Source organism: Oncorhynchus clarkii, chromosome 23 (genome assembly GCF_045791955.1).
Source record: "Oncorhynchus clarkii lewisi isolate Uvic-CL-2024 chromosome 23, UVic_Ocla_1.0, whole genome shotgun sequence".
In the NCBI taxonomy this organism is placed as follows: Eukaryota; Metazoa; Chordata; class Actinopteri; order Salmoniformes; family Salmonidae; genus Oncorhynchus; species Oncorhynchus clarkii.
The window spans coordinates 34,215,644-34,239,543 of NC_092169.1; the positions used below are offsets into that span (position 1 = coordinate 34,215,644).

At 44.2% G+C, this 23,900-nt stretch overlaps 1 protein-coding gene and 1 pseudogene across 3 annotated transcripts; one reads left to right on the forward strand and one right to left on the reverse strand.

Annotated features, from left to right (window-relative positions):
- Positions 1-4,554: 4,554 nt before the first annotated feature.
- On the reverse strand, positions 4,555-16,918 carry LOC139381634 (glycine N-acyltransferase-like protein 3). Of its 3 annotated transcripts, none has more exons than XM_071125299.1 (6): positions 16,626-16,918; positions 8,071-8,181; positions 7,865-7,973; positions 7,069-7,195; positions 6,208-6,404; positions 4,555-5,275 (listed from the first exon to the last, which is right to left on the reverse strand). In XM_071125299.1, exons 1-6 carry the CDS (start codon positions 16,725-16,727, stop codon positions 5,067-5,069), a joined length of 855 nt encoding a protein of 284 aa, XP_070981400.1. In that variant the 5' UTR covers positions 16,728-16,918; the 3' UTR covers positions 4,555-5,066. The 3 variants fall into 3 exon arrangements, with proteins under 3 accessions (XP_070981400.1, XP_070981399.1, XP_070981401.1); XM_071125298.1 differs by having other exon boundaries at positions 4,956-5,275; positions 8,071-8,160; positions 16,626-16,830; XM_071125300.1 differs by having other exon boundaries at positions 5,055-5,255; positions 16,626-16,830.
- Positions 16,919-18,113: 1,195 nt separating this feature from the next.
- LOC139381275 (glycine N-acyltransferase-like protein 3) lies at positions 18,114-22,288 on the forward strand (annotated as a pseudogene).
- Positions 22,289-23,900: the final 1,612 nt, after the last annotated feature.

A 23,900-nucleotide genomic window follows, 5' to 3' on the forward strand; every position in this document is an offset into this window, starting at 1 on the left:
TGCTGCTACATTCTGTTTATTATCTATGCATAGTTACTTTACCTCTACCTACATGTATATATTACCTCGTCTAACCGCTGCCCCCGCACATTGACTCTGTACCGGAACCCCCTGTATATAGTCTCGCTACTGTTATTTTATTGTTGCTCCTTAATTATTTGTTATATTTCTATTTATTTATTTTTCTAAAACTGCATTGTTGGTTAAGGGCTTGTAAGTAAGCATTTCACTGTAAGATCTACATCTGTTGTTTTCAGTGCATATGACAAATAAAATGTTATTGTATTGAGTCACTCTAAATACAAAGCCGCAAACGCAAAAGAAAGAACGGATATCAAATCAAATCAAATGTATTTATAAAGCCCTTCTTAGATCAGCTGATATCTAAAAGTGCTGTAGAGAAACCCAGCCTAAAACCTCAAACAGCAAGCAATGCAGGTGTAGATGCACAGTGGCAAGGAAAAACTCCCTAAAAAGGCCAAAACCTACAAAGAAACCTAGAGAGGAACCAGGCTATGAGGGGTGGCCAGTCCTCTTCTGGCTGTGCCGGGTGGAGATTATAGTGGTGTGGGGGCTGTGCTTTGGCAAAGTGGGTGGGGTTATATCCTTCCTGTTTGGCCCTGTCCGGGGGTGTCCTCGGATGGGGCCACAGTGTCTCCTGACCCCTCCTGTCTCAGCCTCCAGTATTTATGCTGCAGTAGTTTATGTGTCGGGGGGCTAGGGTCAGTTTGTTATATCTGGAGTACTTCTCCTGTCCTATTCGGTGTCCTGTGTGAATCTAAGTGTGCGTTCTCTAATTCTCTCCTTCTCTCTCTCGGAGGACCTGAGCCCTAGGACCATGCCCCAGGACTACCTGACATGATGACTCCTTGCGGTCCCCAGTCCACCTGACTGTGCTGCTGCTCCAGTTTCAACTGTTCTGCCTTATTATTATTCGACCATGCTGGTCATTTATGAACATTTGAACATCTTAACCATGTTCTGTTATAATCTCCACCCGGCACAGCCAGAAGAGGACTGGCCACCCCACATAGCCTGGTTCCTCTCTAGGTTTCTTCCTAGGTTTTGGCCTTTCTAGGGAGTTTTTCCTAGCCACCGTGCTTCTACACCTGCATTGCTTGCTGTTTGGGGTTTTAGGCTGGGTTTCTGTACAGCACTTTGAGATATCAGCTGATGTACGAAGGGCTATATAAATACATTTGATTTGATTTTGATTATAGCAGAACATGGCCAAGATGTTCAAATGTCCATAAATGACCAGCATGGTCAAATAATAATAATCACAGTAGTTGTCGATGTCACGCCCTGGTCGAAGTATTTTGTGTTTATTTTCATTTATTTGGTCAGGCCAGGGTGTGGCATGGGTTTTTGTATGTGGTGTGTTGGGATTGTAGCTTAGTGGGGTGTTCTAGTGAAGTCTATGGCTGTCTGAAGTGGTTCTCAATCAGAGGCAGGTGTTTATCGTTGTCTCTGATTGGGAACCATATTTAGGCAGCCATATTCTTTGGGTGTTTAGTGGTTGATTGTCCTTAGTGTCCTTGTTCCTGTCTATGTGTTACTTTGCACCAGTATTAGGCTGTTTCGGTTTTCGTGTTACGTTTATTGTTTTTGTATTTGATTCGTGTTTACCTTGTTTTATTAAACATGGATCGCAATAGCCACGCCGCATTTTGGTCTGACTCTCTTTCACATACAGAAAACCGTTACAGAATCACCCAACACAACAGGACCAAGCGGCGTGGTAACGGGCAACAGCAGCGAAAGGAGGAATGGACATGGGAGGACGTTATGGACAGCAGGAGTATGGACTATACGACTTGGGAGGAGATAGACAGGTGGGCGGTCGACCCAGGGAGAGTGCCAGAGCCCGCCTGGGATTCGATGGAGCAGTGCGCGGAAGGTTATCGTAGAATGGAGTTGGCGAAGCAAGCACGGCGGCGCGCAAGGACGCCCGGGAGTCAGCCCCAAAAATGTATTGGGGAGGGGCTAACAGGGAGTATGGCTACACCAGGTAGGAGACCTGCGCAAACTCCCTGTGCTTACCGGGGGGCTAGAGAGACCGGGCAGGCACCGTGTTATGCTGTGGTGCGCACGGTGTCACCAGTGCGGGTGCATAGCCCGGTGCGGTACATTCCAGCTCCACGTATCGGCCGGGCTAGAGTGAGCGTCGAGCCAAGTGCCATGAAGCCGGCTCTACGCATCTGGTCCCCAGTGCGTCTCCTTGGGCCGGCTTAGATGGTACCAGCCTTGCGCACGGTGTCTCCGGTTCGCCTGCATAGCCCAGTGCAGGCTATTCCACCTCGCCGCACTGGAAGGGCGACCTGGACCATTCAACCGGGTAAGGTTGGGCAGGCTCGGTGCTCAAGAGCTCCAGTGCGCCTGCACGGTCCGGTCTACCCAGTACCACCTCCACACCACAGCCCTCCGGTAGCAGCTCCCCGCACCAGGCTTCCTGTGCGTGTCCTCGGCCCAGTACCACCAGTGCCAGCACCACGCATCAGGCCTACAGTGCGCCTCGCCTGTCCAGCGCTGCCAGAGCCTTCCTCCTCTTCAGCGCTGCCGGAGTCTCCCGCCTATCTAGCCCTGTCAGAGCCTTCCTCCTCTACAGCGCTGCCGGAGTCTCCCGCCTGTTCAGCGCAGTTGGAGCCTTCCTCCTCTCCAGCGCTTCCGGAGCCTTCCGCCTGTTTAGCGCTGCCAGAGCCTTCCGCCTGTTTAGCGCTGCCAGAGCCTTCCGCCTCTACAGCGCTGCCGGAGTCTCCCGCCTGTTCAGAGCTGACAGTCTGCAAGGAGCTGCCAGTCTGCAAGGAGCTGCCAGTCTGCAAGGAGCTGCCAGTCTGCAAGGAACTGCCAGTCTGCAAGGAACTGCCAGTCTGCAAGGAACTGCCAGTCTGCAAGGAGCTGCCAGTCTGCATAGAGCTGCCAGTCTGCAAGGAGCTGCCAGTCTGCAAGGAGCCGCCAGAGCTGCCAGTCTGCAGGATGCCGCCAGAGCTGCCAGTCTGCAAGGAGCTGCCAGTCTGCATAGAGCTGCCAGTCTGCAAGGAGCTGCCAGTCTGCAAGGAGCCACCAGAGCTGCCAGTCTGCAGGGTGCCGCCAGAGCCGCCAGTCTGCAGGGTGCCGCCAGAGCCGCCAGTCTGCAAGGAGCCGCCAGAGCCGCCAGTCTGCAAGGAGCCGCCAGAGCCGCCAGTCTGCAAGGAGCCGCCAGAGCCGCCAGTCTGCATGGAGCCGCCAGAGCCGCCAGTCTGCATGGAGCCGCCAGAGCCGCCAGTCTGCATGGAGCCGCCAGAGCCGCCAGTCTGCATGGAGCCGCCAGAGCCGCCAGTCTGCATGGAGCAGCCAGAGCCGCCAGTCAGCATGGAGCAGCCAGAGCCGCCAGTCAGCATGGAGCAGCCAGAGCCGCCAGTCAGCATGGAGCAGCCAGAGTCGCCAGTCAGCATGGAGCAGCCAGTCAGCATGGAGCAGCCAGTCAGCATGGAGCAGCCAGAGCAGCCAGTCAGCATGGAGCAGCCAGTCAGCATGGAGCAGCCGGAGCAGCCAGTCAGCATGGAGCAGCCAGATCTGCCAGTCAGCCAGACTCTTCCAGATCTGCCAGTCAGCCAGACTCTTCCAGATCTGCCAGTCAGCCAGACTCTTCCAGATCTGCCAGTCAGCCAGACTCTTCCAGATCTGCCAGTCAGCCAGACTCTTCCAGATCTGCCAGTCAACCAGACTCTTCCAGATCTGCCAGTCAACCAGACTCTTCCAGATCCGCCAGTCAGCTAGGATCTGCCAGAACCACCAGCCAGCCAGGATCTGCCGGATCCAACTACCTGCCTGAGCTTCCTCTCAGTGCCGAGCTACCCCTCAGTGCCGAGCTACCCCTCAGTGCCGAGCTACCCCTCAGTGCCGAGCTACCCCTCAGTGCCGAGCTACCCCTCAGTCCCGAGCTACCCCTCAGTCCCGAGCTGACCCTCAGTCCCGAGCTGACCCTCAGTCCAGTGGGGTTCTGGGTGAGTACTAGGCCATGGTCGGCGGCGAGGGTGGATTATCCAGGGACGCGAGGAGGAGGGACTAAGACTTTGATAGAGTGGGGTCCACGTCCCGCGCCGGAGCCGCCACCATGGACAGACGCCCACTGTCTATGTACTAATCGGAATACTATTATGTTACTGTATATGTACTAATCAGAATACTATGTTACTGTATATGTATTAATTTTCTTTTTAATCCTAGTACTGAATATAATGTGTGTAAATATAATCAAGAATTAGAACAATGACTGTCTGTACCATGGTAGAAATTAATGAACTTATAGCCAGACTGGCTAGAAGGCTTATCTACACAAGCTGACCTTGGCTCGGTCATATATTATCTTAATAGGGAGAGACATGTGAGAACCATACAGCCATTGTACTAGAGCGGAGATGACACGGGCTGGTACTAAAACTAATGACGTCATTTTCAGTTTATAACCTGTGGTAAAATGTGTAATGGGGAGTACTCTCGTGAATAAACGCTGCTGGTTGACTTTAAGACTGGGCTCTGTCCATTTTATACAAATAAGGGTCATACAAATTCTTATGAATTGACAGAGTGTTTGATTTTAATTGGGTATTAAAACAGAGGAATTCCTGCAACAAGTGTTCAAATGAACATTTGGAATCAGACATCTAAACAACACGGATGAAGTGTTTTCGCTCAGCATACAATTAGCATATTTTACGATGCAGCATTCTAATTACACCACACTGAAAATAAGCCTGGAGAAACAAACATCATGGGGTGCCGTGTGGCTCAGTTGGTAGAGCATGGCGCTTCCAACGACAGAGTTGTGGGTTTGACTCCCACAGGGGACCAGTAAGGAAAAGTAAAAAAATGTAAGCACTCTGGATAAGATTGTCGCTAAATGTAAAATAATGGAATCGTTGCCAGTCTAAAAGGTATTTGAATCGTGTGCATAGATAAGATACATTTAATAACTGTTCAAAGTCCATCCTGCAATGATATGATCTCTTCACACACTGTCTTCTTTTTTTGGAGATAATAGCATAGCTTTCAATGTCAACATTGATCTCTATGCACGACCTTAATCACAAACTGTTGAAGTCAAACCATGCAGCCCTGTATTGAGGGTCCTCAGTAAAGCCCAGGTTGGTGTAGAGGTTGTAGGACAGTATATTCTCCTCCTCAACGAAGCAGTACACTGGGAAGCCCTGAGAATAGAGTCTCCTGGACATGCTGCTGACCAGGGCTTTGGCCAGGCCCTGTCCTCTGTGCTCCTGCAGGGTGTACAACATACCTGTGATGGGGTAGGAACCAGTGTTTTGGTAATTATTTCCCAGTGCGCCCAAAATAAGGAGGGACATGTAAAATGTATAAAAGCATTCCTTAGTCCTGTTCAAGTGAGAGCTGTGTACAGTGCCTTCAGAAAGTATTCACACCCTTTAACTTTTTCCATATTTTCTCTGTGTGCAATAATAATGTTCAACATGATTTTTTAATGACTACCTCATCTCTGTACCCCACACATAGAATTATTTGAAGGTCCCTCAGTCGAGCTGTGAATTTCAAACACAGATTCAACCATAGTGGTGGCTGCATCATGCTATGGGTATGTTTGTAATCATTAAGAAGAGGGGAGTTTTTCAGGCACAGGCAAAATCCTAGAGGAAAACCTGGTTCAGTCTGCTGTCCACCAGACACTGGGAGATTAATTCACCTTGCTGCAAGACAATAACCTAAAACACAACGCCAAATCTACACTGGAGTTGCTTACCAAGAAGACATTGAATGTTCTGAGTTACAGTTTTGACTTAAATCTACTTGAAAATCTATGGCAAGACATGAAAAATTTGATTTGACAGATTTGACAGAGCTTGAAGAACTTTGAAAATAATAAAATGGGGAAATATTGCACAATCCAGGTGTGGAAAGCTCTTAGAGAATTACCCAGAAAGACTCACAGCTGTAATTGCTGTCAAAGGTGATTCTAACATTTATTGACTCAGGGGGTTGAATACTTACATATCTAATCTACATATATTCGTGTTTAACAAATGTTTTACAACTGTTACATTTTTTCTTCCACTTTGACATTAGAGTATTTTGTGTAGATTGTTGACAAAAAAATGACAATTAAATCCATTGTAATCCCACTTTTTAACACAACAAAATGTGGAAAAGTCAAGGGGTGTAAATACTTTCTGAAGGCACCGTAGATATTCCACATACCCATGGCACAGGAGGGATAGGTCAGAACCCAGGCTATGGGCTGCTGGCTCTCTGCATCCAGCACACAGCAAGACGGGTATTGCCGGATCATGTTCCGGATCATCTGGAAACTGTTCTCCGTGTTCCCGAACTTCCAGGTTTTGTTGACTAGATCAGTATGGGATTCGTTCAGTGAGGATATCATGGATTCAATTGCACTGTGGATTTGAGAAGGAAAGAAAGAAGAGAGGTGTGAGATAGATAGCACATCGTAGAGCGGCCGCTCGGGGGAACTCTGTCGGGGTCTCAAATTACCGTTGAGAGTTAGAAAAGTAGAATACACAAGGTTCACTTAATATCATTAAGGACCTAAGCCACCGAGCCATGGTCTGTTCACTCTGCTACCATCTAGCAGGTGCATCAGAGCTAGGACTGAGAGACTGAAATAATGAATAATTTTGCACGCCCAATTTTTCAGTTTTTGATTTGTTAAAAAAGTTTGAAATATCCAATAAATGTCGTTCCACTTCATGATTGTGTCCCACTTGTTGTTGATTCTTAAAAAAAAAAATACAGTTTTATATCTTTATGTTTGAAGCCTGAAATGTGGCAAAAGTCGCAAAGTTCAAGGGGGCCGAATATTTTCGCAAGGCACTGTATGTCAGTCACTGACAGTCACTCAAGTAGCCCATGTCAGCAATGGTACCGCCCATGCATGCAGTGCACTTGCCATTGATTTTGTTTGAACGTGACACTCAGATATCATAATAACATTGCATAAATCATGGCAAAATGTGTAGAATTGCAGAAAATAGGCAAAATAATAAATTTGCAAAAATGTCTCTCCCCATGGTAAAATGAATCGAGCTGAGCCCATCATACCTTTCTACAGGTGGAAGGCGGGATGGATCCTGGAGCATCATCATGTGACACACAGACACTTTATTCACGGGCACCTTTCTCTCAGAAGCCACCGCCATCACCATCTCCTCATAGCAAAGACTGGTGCCTAAAAGCAGAGGGCTGTAAAGTTGGCAAACAACTTCTACGAAATTGAACTTTGTGCTATATGGTGTGTGACTAATGAAACCACCCCAGATCCCAGCAGTCTAGAGACAACCAGAGACACCAGGGGCCGTATCTATCAAGCGTCTCAGAATGCTGATCTAGGATCAGTTCCTCCGTCTTCAAAATTATGCAAAACTGATCCTAGATCAACACTCATACTCTGGCAAGCTTTATACATACAGCCCAGGTCTTTCTTTACTTGTAAAAGAGGTCTTCTGACCCCAATGGGACTTCCTGGATAAAGCAATAGGTTAAATGAATAAAACACAATGGGGAGCTCACCATCCCCTGTTTTATGGCCCTGCTATCTGCTGCAGCAGGGCAAGGCTGAGATTGTGTGTAGCTCTGGTCCATGTTGTTAGTGCACATTCCTCCACTATGTTAGTACCAGAGCTCAGTTTGGGGGAGCTTGAGAGAGAGCTAAAGAGGGCGTTACACTCCAAATGGGGAATTCTCAACATGGTACATGCATTTTAAGGTCCATGGGTGATGGTTTTAGGAGAAAGAGAGAAACTTACTTTAGTTTTAGGAAAGAGAAACAAGAGACAGAGGGGGGTGGGGCAAGCAGGCAAAGTGCAAGTGGCAGGTACTGTAATTACAGTGTAATTACCTAAACAGAGGAACTTTGTCCAGTCAATTATGTTGTTCTCTCCAAGGATATTCCTAAAAGAAGCTTCATCTTTAGTAAAAACACATGTGTCTTTAAATATGTCCCCCTCCTGCAAAATGGGCAAATGAGGAGTTGAGACAACAAAATACACATTGTTTATATTAAGTTTGGGACATGTGTGTCTTTGTGAATTTATCTAATGTTACCTTCTCATATGGTGGTTTGCAGAGAATGGCATTGAATTCTGGCCAGCGGTCCACAAAAACCTGAATCGGGTCAGCCATAACTCTGTTCATCTGGAAAATGTAACCATAAACCTTGACAGACAAGGCAAAAATAACCCTTAGACACAACAGATAAAATTGGACATGTACCTGACAGTTCCCTAGATGCATCCTTTAGAAAACAAAGTATGAACTCTATCCTTGTTTGATATAAATTCACCCTCTGAATGGTACACATGCACAATCCATGTCTCTCTCTCTTAAAAATACTTATTTAATATGTCTCCTCCCCTTCATCTACACTGGATTTAACAAGCGACATCAATAAGGGATCATAGCTTTCACCTGGTCAGTCGGTGTCATGGAAAGAGCAGGTGTTCCTGATGTTTTGTACACTCACTATGTTTTAATACATGCTTTTTATTTATTTATTCATTTTATTTCACCTTTATAGGCTATGGTGGCAAATTAATTACAATATAGCAATTAAAACACTGGAATGGTAGGATGTGCAGAAGATGAATGTGCAAGTTGAGATACTGGGGTGCAAAGGAGCAAGATAAATAAATAAATACAGTATGTGGATGAGGTAGAATGTATGGGCTATTTACAGATGAGCTATGTACAGGTGCAGTGATCTGTGAGCTGCTCTGACAGCTGGTGCTTAAAGCTAGTGGGGGAGATATGAATCTCTAGCTTCAGAGATTTTTGCAGTTTGTTCCAGTCATTTGCAGCAGAGAACTGGAAGGAAAGGCGGCCAAAGGAAGAATTGGCCTTGGGGGTGACAAGTGAGATATATCTGCTGGAGCGCGTGCTACGGGTGGGTGCTGCTATGGTGACCAGTGAGCTGAGATAAGGCGGGGCTTTACCTAGCAGAGACTTGTAGATGACCTGGAGCCAGTGTTTTGGCGACAAGTATGAAGCGAGGGCCAGCCAACGAGAGCATACAGGTCGCAGTGGTGGGTAGTATATGGGGCTTTGGTGACAAAACGGATGGCACTGTGACATCCAATTTTCTGAGTAGAGTGTTGGAGGCTTTTTTGTAAATGACATCGCCGAAGTCGAGGATCGGCAAGATGGTCAGTTTTACGAGGGTATGTTTGGCAGCATGAGTGAAGGATGCTTTGTTGCGAAATAGGAAACCGATTCTAGATTTAATTTTGGATTGGAGATGTTTAATGTGAGTCTGGAAGGAAAGTTTACAGTCTGACCAGACACCTAGGTATTTGTAGTTGTCCACATATTCTAAGTCAGAAACGTCCATAGTAGTGATGCTGGACGGGCGGACAGGTGCGGGCAGCGATCGGTTGAAAAGCATGCATTTAGTTTTACTTGCATTTAAGAGCAGTTGGAGGCCACGGAAGGAAAGATGTATGGCATTGAAACTCATCTGGAGGTTAGTTAACACAGTGTCCAACGAAGGGCCAGAGGTATACAGAATGGTGTCTGCGTAGAGGTGGATCAAAGAATCACCAGCAGCGAGAGCGATTTAATTGATGTATACAGAGAAGAGTCGGCCCGAGATTTGAGCCCTGTGGCACCCCCATAGAGACTGCCAGAGGTCCGGACAACAGGCCCTCCGATTTGACATACTGAACTCTATCGGAGAAGTAGTTGGTGAACCAAGCGAGGCAATCATTTGAGAAACCAATAAGTCTGCCAATAAGTTGAAAGCCTGGCTGAGCGTGGCTGAGGTGCACCCATGACCAGCTCTGAAACCAGATTGCATAGCGGAGAAGGTACGGTGAGATTCGAAATGGTCGGTAATCTGTTTGTTAACTTGGCTTTCGAAGACTTTAGAAAGGCAGGGTAGAATAGATATTGGTCTGTAGCAGTTTGGGTCTAGAGTGTCTCCCCCTTTGAAGAGGGAGATGACCGCGGCAGCTTTCCAATCTATGGGAATCTCAGACGATACGAAAGAGGTTGAACAGGCTAGTAATAGGGGGTGCAACAATTTCAGCAGATCATTTTAGAAAGAGAGGGTCCAGATTATCTAGCCCGGCTGACTTGTTGGGGTCCAGATTTTGCAGCTCTTTTAGAACATCAGCTATCTGGATTTGGGTGAAGGAGAAGTGGGGGAGGTTTGAGCGAGTTTGTGGGTAGCGCAGGGCTGTTGACCTGGGTAGGGGAGCCAGAAATCTTTCTGATTGAGAGGGGGTCAAATACTTATTTCCCTCATTAAAATGCAACTAAATTTATAACATTTTTGACATGTGTTTTTCTGGATTTTTGTTGTTATTCTGTCTCTCACTGTTCAAATAAACCTACCATTAAAATTATAGACTGATCATTTGTTTGTCAGTGGGCAAACGTACAAAATCAGCAGGGGATCAAATACTTTTTTCCCTCACTGTATGGACTTGAAGTTTGTCAATCAATGCCAGGGGGACACAAAACCTGTTGAAGAGAAAAGCTTTTTTGTTTGTTTTGAAAGGACTGCAACGCATATCTTGTATTGGTTCAAGAAACACATTTATGCAAAGATGACTATAATTATTGGAAAAATCAGTGGGGCAATCTCATTTTTTTATGCCCACGGAACTAATCATTCAGCTGGGGTTGCAATTTTAGCACACAATTTCAAATGGACACAAATGGACACCAATGGACATTGGCGAGTAGTGGTCATCAACCACATGGACAGATTATTTTTGTTGTGTAATGTATATGGATACTGTTTCAATACTCCAAATAACTTACTTCTAGAGGAAATTGAATAAAGTCTTAAAAGTCTTTTGAGAAAATATCCATCCAGTCAGATTATAGTTGGTGGAGATTATAATATGGTTTATTCTAATGAGACAGATAGATTGCCCCATAGGCCTAACATTGGTGTGAACAAGTTGGTGAATTTCTGCCAAAGCCTGGACTTAATTGACATATGGAGAGTTAAAACCCTGGAGAGAAACAATACACATGGAGCAATAGAGATCGTTCTCTATAATCAAGAATTTATTTGTGGGTGATAACCTCTAGTCTTGAGCCCAACACTGTAGAGGTAAAAATATTGCCTGCAGTCCTGACGGATCATAAAGTCATATGGTTGACTCTAAGAATGTGCAGTGATGGTAAGAATGATGATAAGAAATACTCGGGGGGTTATTGGAAATTAAATAACTCATTGTTATTGCATGATGATTTTAAAAAATGTGATTAAGAATCTAATTTATGTTTACTGGATTTTATCTACATCTAATGCAGAATTTGGGAAATATTGGGAACTGCTGAAATTTAAGATCCGCTCAGCCTTTATTACTTATGGAAAACGGCTTGCTTTAAGAAGGAGATGTGAGGTAGCTGAACTCTCTAAGACAATTGCGGATATTGCAGAGATTGAGCATCTTGATCTTAACGGGAAAGCGAAATTGAATGACTTACAGAATCAACTAGATACATTGTATGAGGAAAATGCTAGAGGAGCTTTGTCATGTTTTGACCTTAGTTCCTTCGTTTTGTCTCATGTTTTAGTATGGTCAGGGCGTGAGTTGGGTGGGTTGTCTATGTTAGTTTTTCTATGATTTTCTATTTCTGTGTTTGGCCTGATATTGTTCTCAATCAGAGGCAGCTGTCAATCGTTGTCCCTGATTGAGAACCATATTTAGGTAGCCTGTTTTCTGTTGTGTTTTGTGGGTGGTTATTTTCAGTCATTGTACCAGATAGAACTCTTTCAGTTGTCAAGTTGTTGTTTTGTAATTTGAAGTGTTCAGTTTGGATTATTATTAAATAAGATGAACACTAACCACGCTGCGCTTTGGTCCTCTCCTTCTTCCACGTCTGAATGCCGTTACAGAACCACCCACCAAAAAAGGACCAAGCAGCGTGGTAACGGGCAGCAGCAGCGGTCGCAGGACTCCTGGACATGGGAGCGAGATCTGGACTCTGTCACAACTTGGAAGGAGAGTGCCGGAGCCCGCTTGGGATTCTCTGGAGCAGTGTGAGGAGAGTGAGGGACCGGGCAGGCACCGTGTTATGCCGTGAGGTGCACGGTATCCTCGGTGCGTACATAGCCTGGTGCGGTACATCCCAGCTCCTCGTATCGGCCGGGCTAGAGTGGGCATTGAGCCAGGTGCCATGAAGCCGGCTCAGCGCATCTGGTCTCCAGTGCGTCTCCTCGGGCCGGTGTACATGGCACCAGCCCTACGCATGGTGTCCCCGGTTCGCCAGCACACCTCCCGCACTGGCCTTGCTACGGGGAGCATTCAACCAGGTAGGGTTGGGCAGGCTCGGTGCTCGAGACCTCCTGTGCGCCTTCACCGTCCGGTCTATCCGGTGCCACCTCCACATAACAGCACTCCGGTGGCAGCCCCCCGCACCTGGCTGTCTCTCCGTCTCCTTCCTACAGGTGCTCACGCCTACTCAGCGCCGCCAGATTCTCCCTCCTGCCCAGAGCTGCCGGAGTCGCCCGTCTGCCCTGAGCCGCCGGAGTCGCCCGTCTGCCCTGAGCCGCCCGGAGCCGCCAGAGTCGCCCGTCTGCCCTGAGCCGCCCGGAGCCGCCAGAGTCGCCCGTCTGCCCTGAGCCGCCAGAGTCGCCCGTCTGCCCTGAGCCGCCCGGAGTCGCTCGTCTGCCCTGAGACGCCCGGAGCCGTCAGTCAGCCAGGAGCCGCCCGGAGCCGTCAGTCAGCCAGGAGCCGCCGGAGCCGTCAGTCAGCCAGGAGCCGCCGGAGCCGTCAGTCAGCCAGGAGCCGCCTGGAGCCGTCAGTCAGCCAGGAGCCGCCTGGAGCCGACAGTCAGCCAGGAGCCGCCGGAGCCGTCAGTCAGCCAGGAGCCGCCGGAGCCGTCAGTCAGCCAGGAGCCGCCGGAGCCGTCAGTCAGCCAGGAGCCGCCGGAGCCGTCAGTCAGCCAGGAACTGCCATAATCGCCCCTTCACTCCGGTGCTGCCGGAATCTCCCACCCGTCCGGTGCTGCCGGAATCTCCCGCCCGTCCGGTGCTGCCGGAATCTCCCGCCCGTCCGGTGCTGCCGGAATCTCCCGCCCGTCCGGTGCTGCCGGAATCTCCCGCCCGTCCGGTGCTGCCGGAATCTCTCGCCCGTCCGGTGCTGCCGGAATCTCCCGCCCGTCCGGTGCTGCCGGAATCTCCCGCCCGTCCGGTGCTGCCGGAATCTCCCGCCCGTCCGGTGCTGCCGGAATCTCCCGCCCGTCCGGTGCTGCCGGAATCTCCCGCCCGTCCGGTGCTGCCGGAATCTCCCGCCCGTCCGGTGCTGCCGGAATCTCCCGCCCGTCCGGTGCTGCCGGAATCTCCCGCCCGTCCGGTGCTGCCGGAATCTCCCGTCCATTCGGGACACGCTGCGCTTTGGTCCTCTCCTTCTTACGATGACCGTTACAGTTATCCTATTTTGGGATTTTCAGAAAGCATTTGATACAGTAAGTCACAATTTTATCTTTGATTGTCTTAAGCATTTTAAGTTGTCTTTTTGTTGTTGATGCTATTAGAACTCTGCATAATGGTGGATAGCTGTATCAAACTCTGTCATGGAACATCTTCAAGATTTAACATTTAGAAAGGAATATGACAAGGTTGTCCAATTTCACCTTTTTATTTATCTCAAATTTTATGTTCATTAGTTCATAAAAGTCCATTTGAAGGCATTACATTCTAGGCCAGAGATCAAGATATCCCAACTGTCAGATGACACATCACTTATTTTTTTGAATGTGTCACAAGCTAGATTAGCATTGGATATCGTGAAGTAGTTCTCCAAAATCTCAGATTTGGTATTAAATCTTTCCAAATGTGAGCTGTTTGTTCTAAAAGGAGCTGTCAATCCAGCAGATTGTAACATCTCTGAAAAAGATACTGTAACCTACCTTGGTGTAACGATCAGCAAAAATCTTAAGGTTGTGAATGATCTTAATTTGAACCCTTTAACCTGTTGCGATGAGCAAACCCGTATCCGGGAGCGTAATTATAGCCTCAAGCTCATTACCATAACGCAACGTTAACTATTCATGAAAATCGCAAATGAAATAAATATATTAGCTCACAAGCTTAGCCTTTTGTTAACAACACTGTCATCTCAGATTTTCAAAAAATGCTTTTCAACCATAGCTACACAAGCATTTGTGTAAGAGTATTGATAGCTAGCATAGCATTAAACCTAGCATTCAGCAGGCAACATTTTCACAAAAACAAGAAAAGCATTCAAATAAAATAATTTACCTTTGAAGAACTTCGGAAGTTTTCAATGAGGAGACTCTCAGTTAGATAGCAAATGTTCAGTTTTTCCAAAAAGATTATTTGTGTAGGAGAAATCGCTCCGTTTTGTTCATCACGTTTGGCTGAGAAAACCCCCCGAAAATTCAGTCATTACAACGGCGAACTTTTTTCCAAATTAACTCCATAATATCGACAGAAACATGGCAAACGTTGTTTAGAATCAATCCTCAAGGTGTTTTCACATATCTATTCGATGATAAATCACTCGAGGCAGTTTGGTTTCTCCTCTGAACCAAATTGAAAAATGCACGCGCCTGGAGATTACGCAATAGTTTTGACGGAGGACACCGAGCGGACACCTGGTAAATGTAGTCTCTTATGGTCAATTTTCCAATGATATGCCTACAAATACACCACAATGCTGCAAACACCTTGGGGAAACGACAGAAAGTGTAGGCTCATTCCTTGCGCATTCACAGCCATATAAGGAGACATTGGAACACAGCGCATTCATAATCTGCCTTACTTTCTGTATGAAATTTCATCTTGGTTTCGCCTGTAGCATTAGTTCTGTGGCACTCACAGACAATATCTTTGCAGTTTTGGAAACGTCAGAGTGTTTTCTTTCCAAAGCTGTCAATTATATGCATAGTCGAGCATCTTTTTGTGACAAAATATATTGTTTAAAACGGGAACGTTTTTCATCCAAAAATGAAATACTGCCCCCAGAGGTTCAAGAGGTTAACTGAATCTGTCTTTCACGGCCGTTGAATGAAGAGGACCATAATTTGCTAATGAATTCATTAAGAATCCTACAATGTGATTTTCTGGATTTTTTTCCCTCATTGTCTGTCATAGTTGAAGTGTACCTATGATGAAAATTACAGGCCTCTCATCTTTAAGTGGGAGAACTTGCACAATTGGTGGCTGACTAAATACTTTTTTGCCCCACTGTAAATGTCTTATAAGGAACAATGGGTCGATATTACATAGAAACAAGATGTTATTTTACCATAAATGGGTCTCGAAAAACATTATCCTTGTCAGCCAATTAGTTAATATTAGTGGGAACCTATTTACACAGAGAGAATTTATGGAAAGATACAACTTTGAGGATTCAAGCAAGGAATATGACACTGTAATTAAAGCTATACCTAGTGGGATAAAAACTTTACTTCAGAATAATGCATATTTTGGAATATCTCCGATTGTAAGCAATATCCAGGTGAATGACATAGGTCTACTAGATACGAAATTCAACAATAGTTTATTAAGGGATATTTTCAACAGGAAGTCTATTCCCTCTGCGATATTTTGTTGGGCTTCGTCGTTTGATGTAATCTGGCGCCATTGCTTGGCTCACTCCACACAAATTTATGGTGACCAATAAAGTAAAGGAGATCTCCTTTAAGATTATCCATAGATTCTATCCGTGTAATAGCTTGATTTCTAAATATATACCTGATGTTACCAGCGAATGCAGTTTTGTGAACTAGAAACTGAATCTATTGTCATTGTTTATAGTGTCAAGTGTTCTGGACTGATGTAAAACTATATCTTGGCCTCAAATTGCATACAACCATTGAAATTTCTAAGTTTGACATATTTTACTACACTGATTCCATAATTGAACGTGAGTATGTCATAAATCTCTTTATTTTATTAGGAAAATGTTTCTTACACAAATCAAAATGTATAAAGAAAAAGCCCCTTTTCTCATTTTTTTAAAATCTGGATGTGGAATGCTATTTAGTCATTAAAATGTATACAAAACAAAATGTTTAAAAAATGTATTCACTACATGTCTGTATTTGAATTGATATAATGTGGATTCGTTTTTTTTTCTCATGTCTTTGTGGAATCCCTCTGGCTGTTATGTTTTGCATGTTACTGTTAATAAAAAATAAAATAAAAAAATAGCCCACTTTAGCTAGTTAGCTGGCTAGCTTCAGTTGAGGTATTCCAGTTAGGAGGTAAATAGAAATACTTTAGAAAAAAAACAGATCCACGCCACATTGGGTGAGGCGGGTTGCAGGAGAGAATTTTGAAGTTGAGGTTTAGGAAAAATATTAAAGAGAATGCGAAGAAAGAGTTATAAAAAGATATCTACATGGGACGAGACAAAACAAAGACAAAGAAGTCTGACTGCTACGCCATCTTGGAAATCTTTAGGCTACATCTATTCCGACTTGCCACAACTAAAGTAGTTTCCTCTAGGAAAAATAGCTATTCTATTATAATATATAATGTAATCTATTCCAAAAATCATTCTTTGAATTATCAAATTAGATTACAATTTTTTAAAAGTGCATTTTAAGCCACAAAAAGTACAATTTAATAATAAAAATGAATATAATGCACACTATACTACCTTAATACCCACCTGCTGCGACTGAGGAAATAGCTCTTTCAGTTGGGTCTCAACAGTCTTCAGCTGCATTTCATTCAGTTGCTCCATGGTTGTTCCTCGTTCTGACACTTGCATGACTTGACACTAAACAAACGACTGTAGGCTAAATAGCCCAATGCGGGCAAATCATTCCATTGCTTCCTGAATTTATTACGCAATAGTGAACACTTCACTTTTACTTCAACAAGTTTTACAACTTTCAGCACTTTACTTTCGGAGTTACCACGGAGGGGAAAATGACTTCACATCGGCCACTATGCAAACATATAGAAACTATGCAGATTAATCATTGAGTAATATTAGTGTGGCGAACTGCCATACCAACAGCGGTTTGAATAAAACATCCCGAATCAGCTGTGAAAATAAGGCACATGCTGCAAACACTGCATACAGGCTAGGTTGAAGATGGTATATTTTGAACCAACCATGAAGATAAATATACCGTTATAAAGCGGGCAAGAATATTAGTTGTTCATTTTATCGAAAGCTAAAGGCACAACGTATATTCGAGCCAATGACTTATGAAGTTGTATATGGTATTACTCCAACTTCGTGAAAGTGACAAACTGACACACCTTTAAATCGAACGAGTGTCTATGCACATGCGCAGCTCTGCGCAAGACGACTGTTTGACCCGATGACGTATTTGTACGCTTACATTTATCTAGCCAACGTCGCCATGACATCGCCTACCAGCCTGATTGGGGATTTATATTCGAGAAACAGTTTTAGCCTGTCTTCATACTGTTGTAGTCCAAAAAACAGCTAACAATTAGTTACCTCTGGTTCTTTCAGCCATTCCTATGGGGAAAATGAGTCGGGAAAGAATAGGGTTTTGGGATAAACGCCGAAAATAAGGTCTGAGGTTAACACAGGCTTAGGATATCTTATAAGTTTTGTTCTATGAGATAATATCAGTCAGTTAACATGACCTTTATGCTTTCTGAAGCTTTCTATGTGCTTTTTTAAATGATTACATAAATGCTTCAAAATTCACAAAAAGTGACGTAATCTTGATCAGTTTATCTCAGAACAAAATTTATAAGATCTGCTAAGCCTGTGTTTACCACATACCTTATTTTCAGTGTTTATCCAAAATCCCTTAACATGCACTTAACATGTGTAAATATTTGTATGAACATAATAAGATTTAACAACTGCCCCAACTAACCTCCACCTCCAAATCGATCCCGCTCCAGAGTACAGGCCTCGGTGTAACACTCATTCCTTCGACGATAAACTTGATTCCGACCATCACCCCTGGTGAGACAAAACTGCGACTCGTCAGTGAAGAGCACTTTTTGCCAGTCCTGTCTGGTCCAGCGATGGTGGGTTTGTGCCCATAGGCGACGTTGTTGGTGACGACTGGTGAGGACCTGCCTTACAACAGGCCTACAAGCCCTGAGTCTAGCCTCTCTCAGTCTATTGTGGACAGTCTGAGCACTGATGGAGGGATTGTGCATGCCTGATGTAACTCGGGCAGTTGTTGATGCCACCCTGAACCTGTCCAGCAGGTGTGATGTTCGGATGTACCGATCCTGTGCAGGTGTTGTTACACATGGTCTGCCACTGCGAGGATGATCAGCTATCCATCTTGTCTCCCTGTAGCGCTGTCTTAGGCGTCTCACAGTAGGGACATTGCAATTTATTGCCCTGGCCACATCTGCAGTCCTCATTCCTCCTTGCAGCATGCCTAAGGCACGTTCACGCAGATGAGCAGGGACCCTGGGCATCTTTCTTTTGGTGTTTTTCAGAGTCAGTAGAAAGGCTTCTTTATAGTGTCCTAAGTTTTTATAACTGTGACCTTTAGTTCATACCGTTTGTAAGCTGTTAGTATCTTAACGACCATTCCACAGGTGCATGTTAATTTCAAGCATGGGAAACAGTGTTTAAACCCTTTACAATGAAGATCTGTGAAGTTATTTAGATTTTTACAAATTATCTTTGAAAGACAGGGTCCTGAAAAAGGGCTGCTTCTTTTTTTGCTGAATTTATTTGGGTTCCATGTAGAACCGTCTGTGAAAAGGATTCTACATGTATCCCAAAAGGGTTCTACCTGGAACCAAAAAGGGTTCTTCAAATGGTTCTCCTATGGGGACAGCCAAAGAACCCTTAGGTTTTAGATTTTAAAAAATTTTAAGAATGTGGCTTACTTTCCAGTACCTAACTATACAACCTTGTAAATCATGTTTACACTGTGTTGTAGGAGTATGGATTCCTGGATGGTATCAACAGAAGTAAGCCAAACACAATGGAAATAGTTATGACAGCAGGCCTGATTTTAAGGTTGTTATTGCGGACCAGACACAAAGGTGAGATTTATGGTGTCACATAGGTCCATTTTTTAATTTAGTCACATGAAGCTTGTATGTGGACGCCTGCTCATCGATCATCTCATTCCAAAATCATGGGCATTAATATGGAGTTGGTCCCACCTTCGCTGTTATAACAGCCTCCACTCTTCAGGGAAGACTTTCCACTAGATGTTGGAACATTGCTGCGGGGACTTGCTTATTCAGCCACAAGAGCACTAGTGAGGTCGGGCACTGATGTTGGGCGATTAAGCCTGGCTCGGAGTCAGCGTTCCAATTCATCCCAAAGGTGTTCGATGGGGTTGAAGTCAGGGCTCTGTGCAGGCCAGTCAAGTACTTCCAGACTGATCTCGACAAACCATTTCTGTATGGACCTCGCTTTGTGCGCAGGGGCATTGTCATGCTGAAACAGGAAAGGGCCTTCCCCAATCTTATGCCACAAAGTTGGAGGCACAGAATCGTCTAGAATATCATTTTATGCTGTAGCGTAAAGATTTCCATTCACTGGAACTAAGGGGCCTAGCCCAAACCATAAAAAACATCCCCAGGTCATTATTTTCTTCCACCAAGCTATCCAGTTGGCTCTATGTATTTTGGCAGGTAGTGTTCTCCTGGCATCCGCTGAAACCAGATTTGTCCGTCGGACTGCCAGGTGGTGAAATGACAGCCGGCGTTTGGCATTGTGCATGGTGATCTTAGGCTTGTGTGCGGCTGCTCGAGCATGGAAACCCATTTCATGAAGCTCCTGATGAACAGTTTTGTACTGAAATTGCTTCCAGAAGCAGGCAGTTCTGAACTCGGTAGTGAGTGTTTCAACCGAGGACGGATCGTTTTTATGCGCTATGGGCTTCAGCACTCTGCGTTTCCGTTCTGTGAGTTTGTGTGGCCTATCACTTTGTGGCTGAGCCTTTGTTGCTCCTAGACGTTTCCACTTCACAATAACAGCACTTACAGTTGACCAGGGCAGTTCTAGAAGGGCAGAAATTTGACAAACTGACTTGTTGGATAGGTGGCATTCTATGACGGTGCTACCTTGAAAGTCACTGAGCTCTTCAGTACAGGCCATTCTACTACCAATGTTTATCTATGGAGATTGCATGGCTGTGTTCTTGATTTTATACACCTGTCAGAAATGGGTGTGGCTGAAATAGCAGAATCCACAAATGTGAAGGGGTGTCCACATACTTTTGTGTATCATTCAAAAAATAAAAGCCCATTATGAATATATTTTGTTTTCATGAATAGAACAAATGTGACAGAGTTCATGAAAAAAGTACATTTCTTCTGCATGGATGAAGAGATCTTGAAAATAATGGTGACTGAAGAAAATTCAATTTCAGACGCAGTCAATATGAAGGGTTTTACCCTGGTGCAGCTTATGATGTTACCAGACCCTAGTCTCCTGCCCCAACTCAACAGGTACTCACAGACGGGTTTAGTAACCTAGTGATATCTTGTGATGTATGATGTACACTGAGTGTACAAAACATTATGAACACCTGCTCTTTCCATGACATAGACTGACCATGTGAATCAGGTGAAAGCTATGATCCCTTATTGATGTCACTTGTTAAATCCACTTCAATCAGTCTAGATGAAGGGGAAGATACAGGTTAAAGAAGGCGCACCGGTTTGTGTCAAGAACTGCTACACTGCTGGGTTTTTCACACTCAACAGTTTCCTGTGTGTATAAAGAATGGCCCACCATCCAAAGAACATCCAGCCAACTTGATACAACGATTGGAAGCATTGGAGTCAACTTGGGCCAGCATCCCTTTGGAACGCTTTCGATACATTGTAGTCTATGCCCTCAGAACAGCCTCAATTCGTCGGGGAAAAATGAGGTGAAACTCAATATTACGAACATGTTCTTTATGTTTTTTACACTTTGTGTATTTTCTAATTAAAAGCTTTGAAGCTACCGGTCGGACATATTGGCAATCCCCAGAAGGCGTAAATATTTTATTTGAATGTTTAGTTTAATATAATGTAAATGTATGAATTAAGGTGTATGTAATATAATATATGTGGCAAAAACAAATGTAGACATTAATGAATGAATGCATTTCTATAGCTTCCAAAATATGTTTTACAAGATGGAGGCTCGGTGGCTTCCAAACAGCGGCCAATGTTAGTCATCTAATGTACATATAAATCATTGGGTCAAACACCTTATGTGTCGTTCTCCCGGGAGGGACGTTCCCATGGGAACTATGTGGAGTGGGCATAGTGGGAGAGCAGGTGTACTGTTGGCTATTCAGGGTCACACTCCACACACAGTTTTTTTATCTTAAAGATTATTTTGAATTGAAGACACATGTAACCACAAGTCTTATTTAGCTGATAGTCATTTACTCGGTTTTATTTTGTAATGTAGTGTTAATTCATTCATGGCTAATACATCCTATTAGTTGAATTGAGTAAATGCAATCCTCGTGTTAGAGAGTAATTATTTGATTGACATTTATAGTTTAGTAGGTCGATTGATAGTTGTTATTTACACTACACATAGTACATGCTTGGCTACCACCTTTAAACATTGGTCGCCAGGATTAGCTATTTGTAACTATTCTCTTAATATTTGCAGAACGGTGCAAGATAGAAACATGTTCATTATAGTTATATGTAATTAGATTCCTCCAGAAACACACAGGGCCTGTTTCTATTCACATTATATTGGAGTCAGATTGATTAATGTAGTTTATTATTATATTCAACATCATTTTCCTTCAACTATGTGTCTGTATCATCATATCCATTCTCTTTCCTCTACAGTGGCATTGAATTGAGGGTCTCCTCCCTGAACGAATCACACATTGACTTAGTTTGATGGGGACTAGCAGGGCTACAGGAACATTAAACACATCAGTCACTTACTTGCATTTCCCCAACTAATGGTTAAGGTTAGTATTGTGGGAGGGGAAGCTGATCCTAGATCTACACCCCGGAGCATGTAACATCTACACAGGTCTCACCTGAACCGTACCAAGGTGTGCTTTATATGTTCCCCCTGGGAAACAATTACCAAAGCAGTGGTTCCTATCCTTCTCCAGGTATGTTGTCAATGGGAACAGAGGACAGGGCCTGGCCAAAGCCCTGGTCAGCAGCATGTCCAGGAGACTCTATTCTCAGGGCTTCCCAGTGTACTGCTTTGTTGAGGAGGAGAATACACTGTCCTACAACCTCTACAACAACCTGGTCTTTATTGAGGACCCTCAATACAGGGCCACATGGTACCAGTTCAATTATTAGTGTTAGCCAGTGGCTGTTCAGTCATTGCGCTTCTCGATTATAAATGTGAATTGTGAAATGTAATCTACGCAGAATCATCATATTTGTTACGCTATCCATGTCTATTCATGTTGAGATCAAATAAAACGTGTTTATATATTTTTAATCAGAAGCCTATTCATTTCATAAAATGTGCTTTTTTGTTGTCCTGTCCTACTTTTCTTGAATGGCAAGCCATGCAACCATGATTTAACCAACAAAAATAACGATTTTAATTGTATTGAGTCATGGACATGTCTGTAGTCTTGTATTATGAAGCCAAGACAAGATCTATCTTAGTGACGTGCCAAGCAGAAGTTATCACTGACAATTAACCAGTGGTGTAATGTGCTTAAGTAAAAATACTTTTCAGTTCTGCTTAAGTAGTTTTTTGGGGTATCAATACTTTCCTATTTATATTTTTGACAACTTTACTTCACTACATTCCTAAACAAAATTATGTAGTTTTTACTCCATACATTTTCCCTGACACCTAGAAAGTACTCTTTACATTTTGAATGCTTAGCAGGACAGGAAAATGGTCTAATTCACACACTTATCAAGAGAACATCCCTGGTCATCCCTTCTGCCTCTGATCTGGCGGCCTCACTAAACACATGCATTGTTGGTAAATGTGTTGGATTGTGCCCCTGGCTATCTGTAAATAACACAAAACTAGAAATGTGGACTGCTTTGCGTAATTTAAGGAATTTGAAATGATTTACACTTTTGATACTTAAAATATATTTTATCAATTACATTTACTTTTGATACTTAGGTATATTTAAAACCAAATACTGTCACTGATGTGGTGTTTTATTGGAGTCATTTTCTATTTAGGTATTTTTACTCATACTCAAGTATGGCAAATGGGTACTTTTCCCACCAGTTAACACATCAGTAACGCCGCAGTTATTCAACACTGCTGTCGAGACTGGAATGAGAAAAAGTTTCTCAAATGCTTCAATATTTTCCCGCAAATGTGGGTGTATACCACAGCTAAGGGCTGTTCTTACGCACGACGCAATGAGGATTGCCTGGATACAGCCCTTAGCTGTGTTTTCGTGCATTTGGAAAGTATTCAGACCCAGACCTTTTCCACATTTTGTTACGTTACAGCCTTATTATAAAATTGATTAAATTGTCCCCCCCCCCCCTCAATCAATACACAATATCCCATATTGGACAAAGCAAAAACAGGTTTAGATATTTTTGCAAATTAATCAAAGTAAAAATGCAAATATCCTATTTACATAAGTATTCAGACTCTTTACTGAGTACTTTGTTGAAGCACCTTTGGCAGCGATTACTGCCTCGTGTCTTCTTGGGTATGACGATACAAGCTTGGCACACCTGTATTTAGGGAGTTTCTACCATTTTCTATGCAGATACACACAAGCTCTGCCCGGTTGGATGGTGAGTGTTGCTGCACAGCTATTTTCAGGTCTCTCCAGAGATGTTCGATCGGGTTCAGATACTGCGTTGTCTTGGTTTTGTGCTTAGGGTCGTTGTCCTGTTGGAAGGTGAACTTTTGCCCCAGTCTGAGGTCCTGAGTACTCTGGAACAGGTTTTCATCAAGGAACTCTGTACTTTGCGCAGTTCATCTTTCCCTCGTCCATCTTTCACCTCAATCCTGACTGGTCAAAAAAAAAATAATCCCCACAGC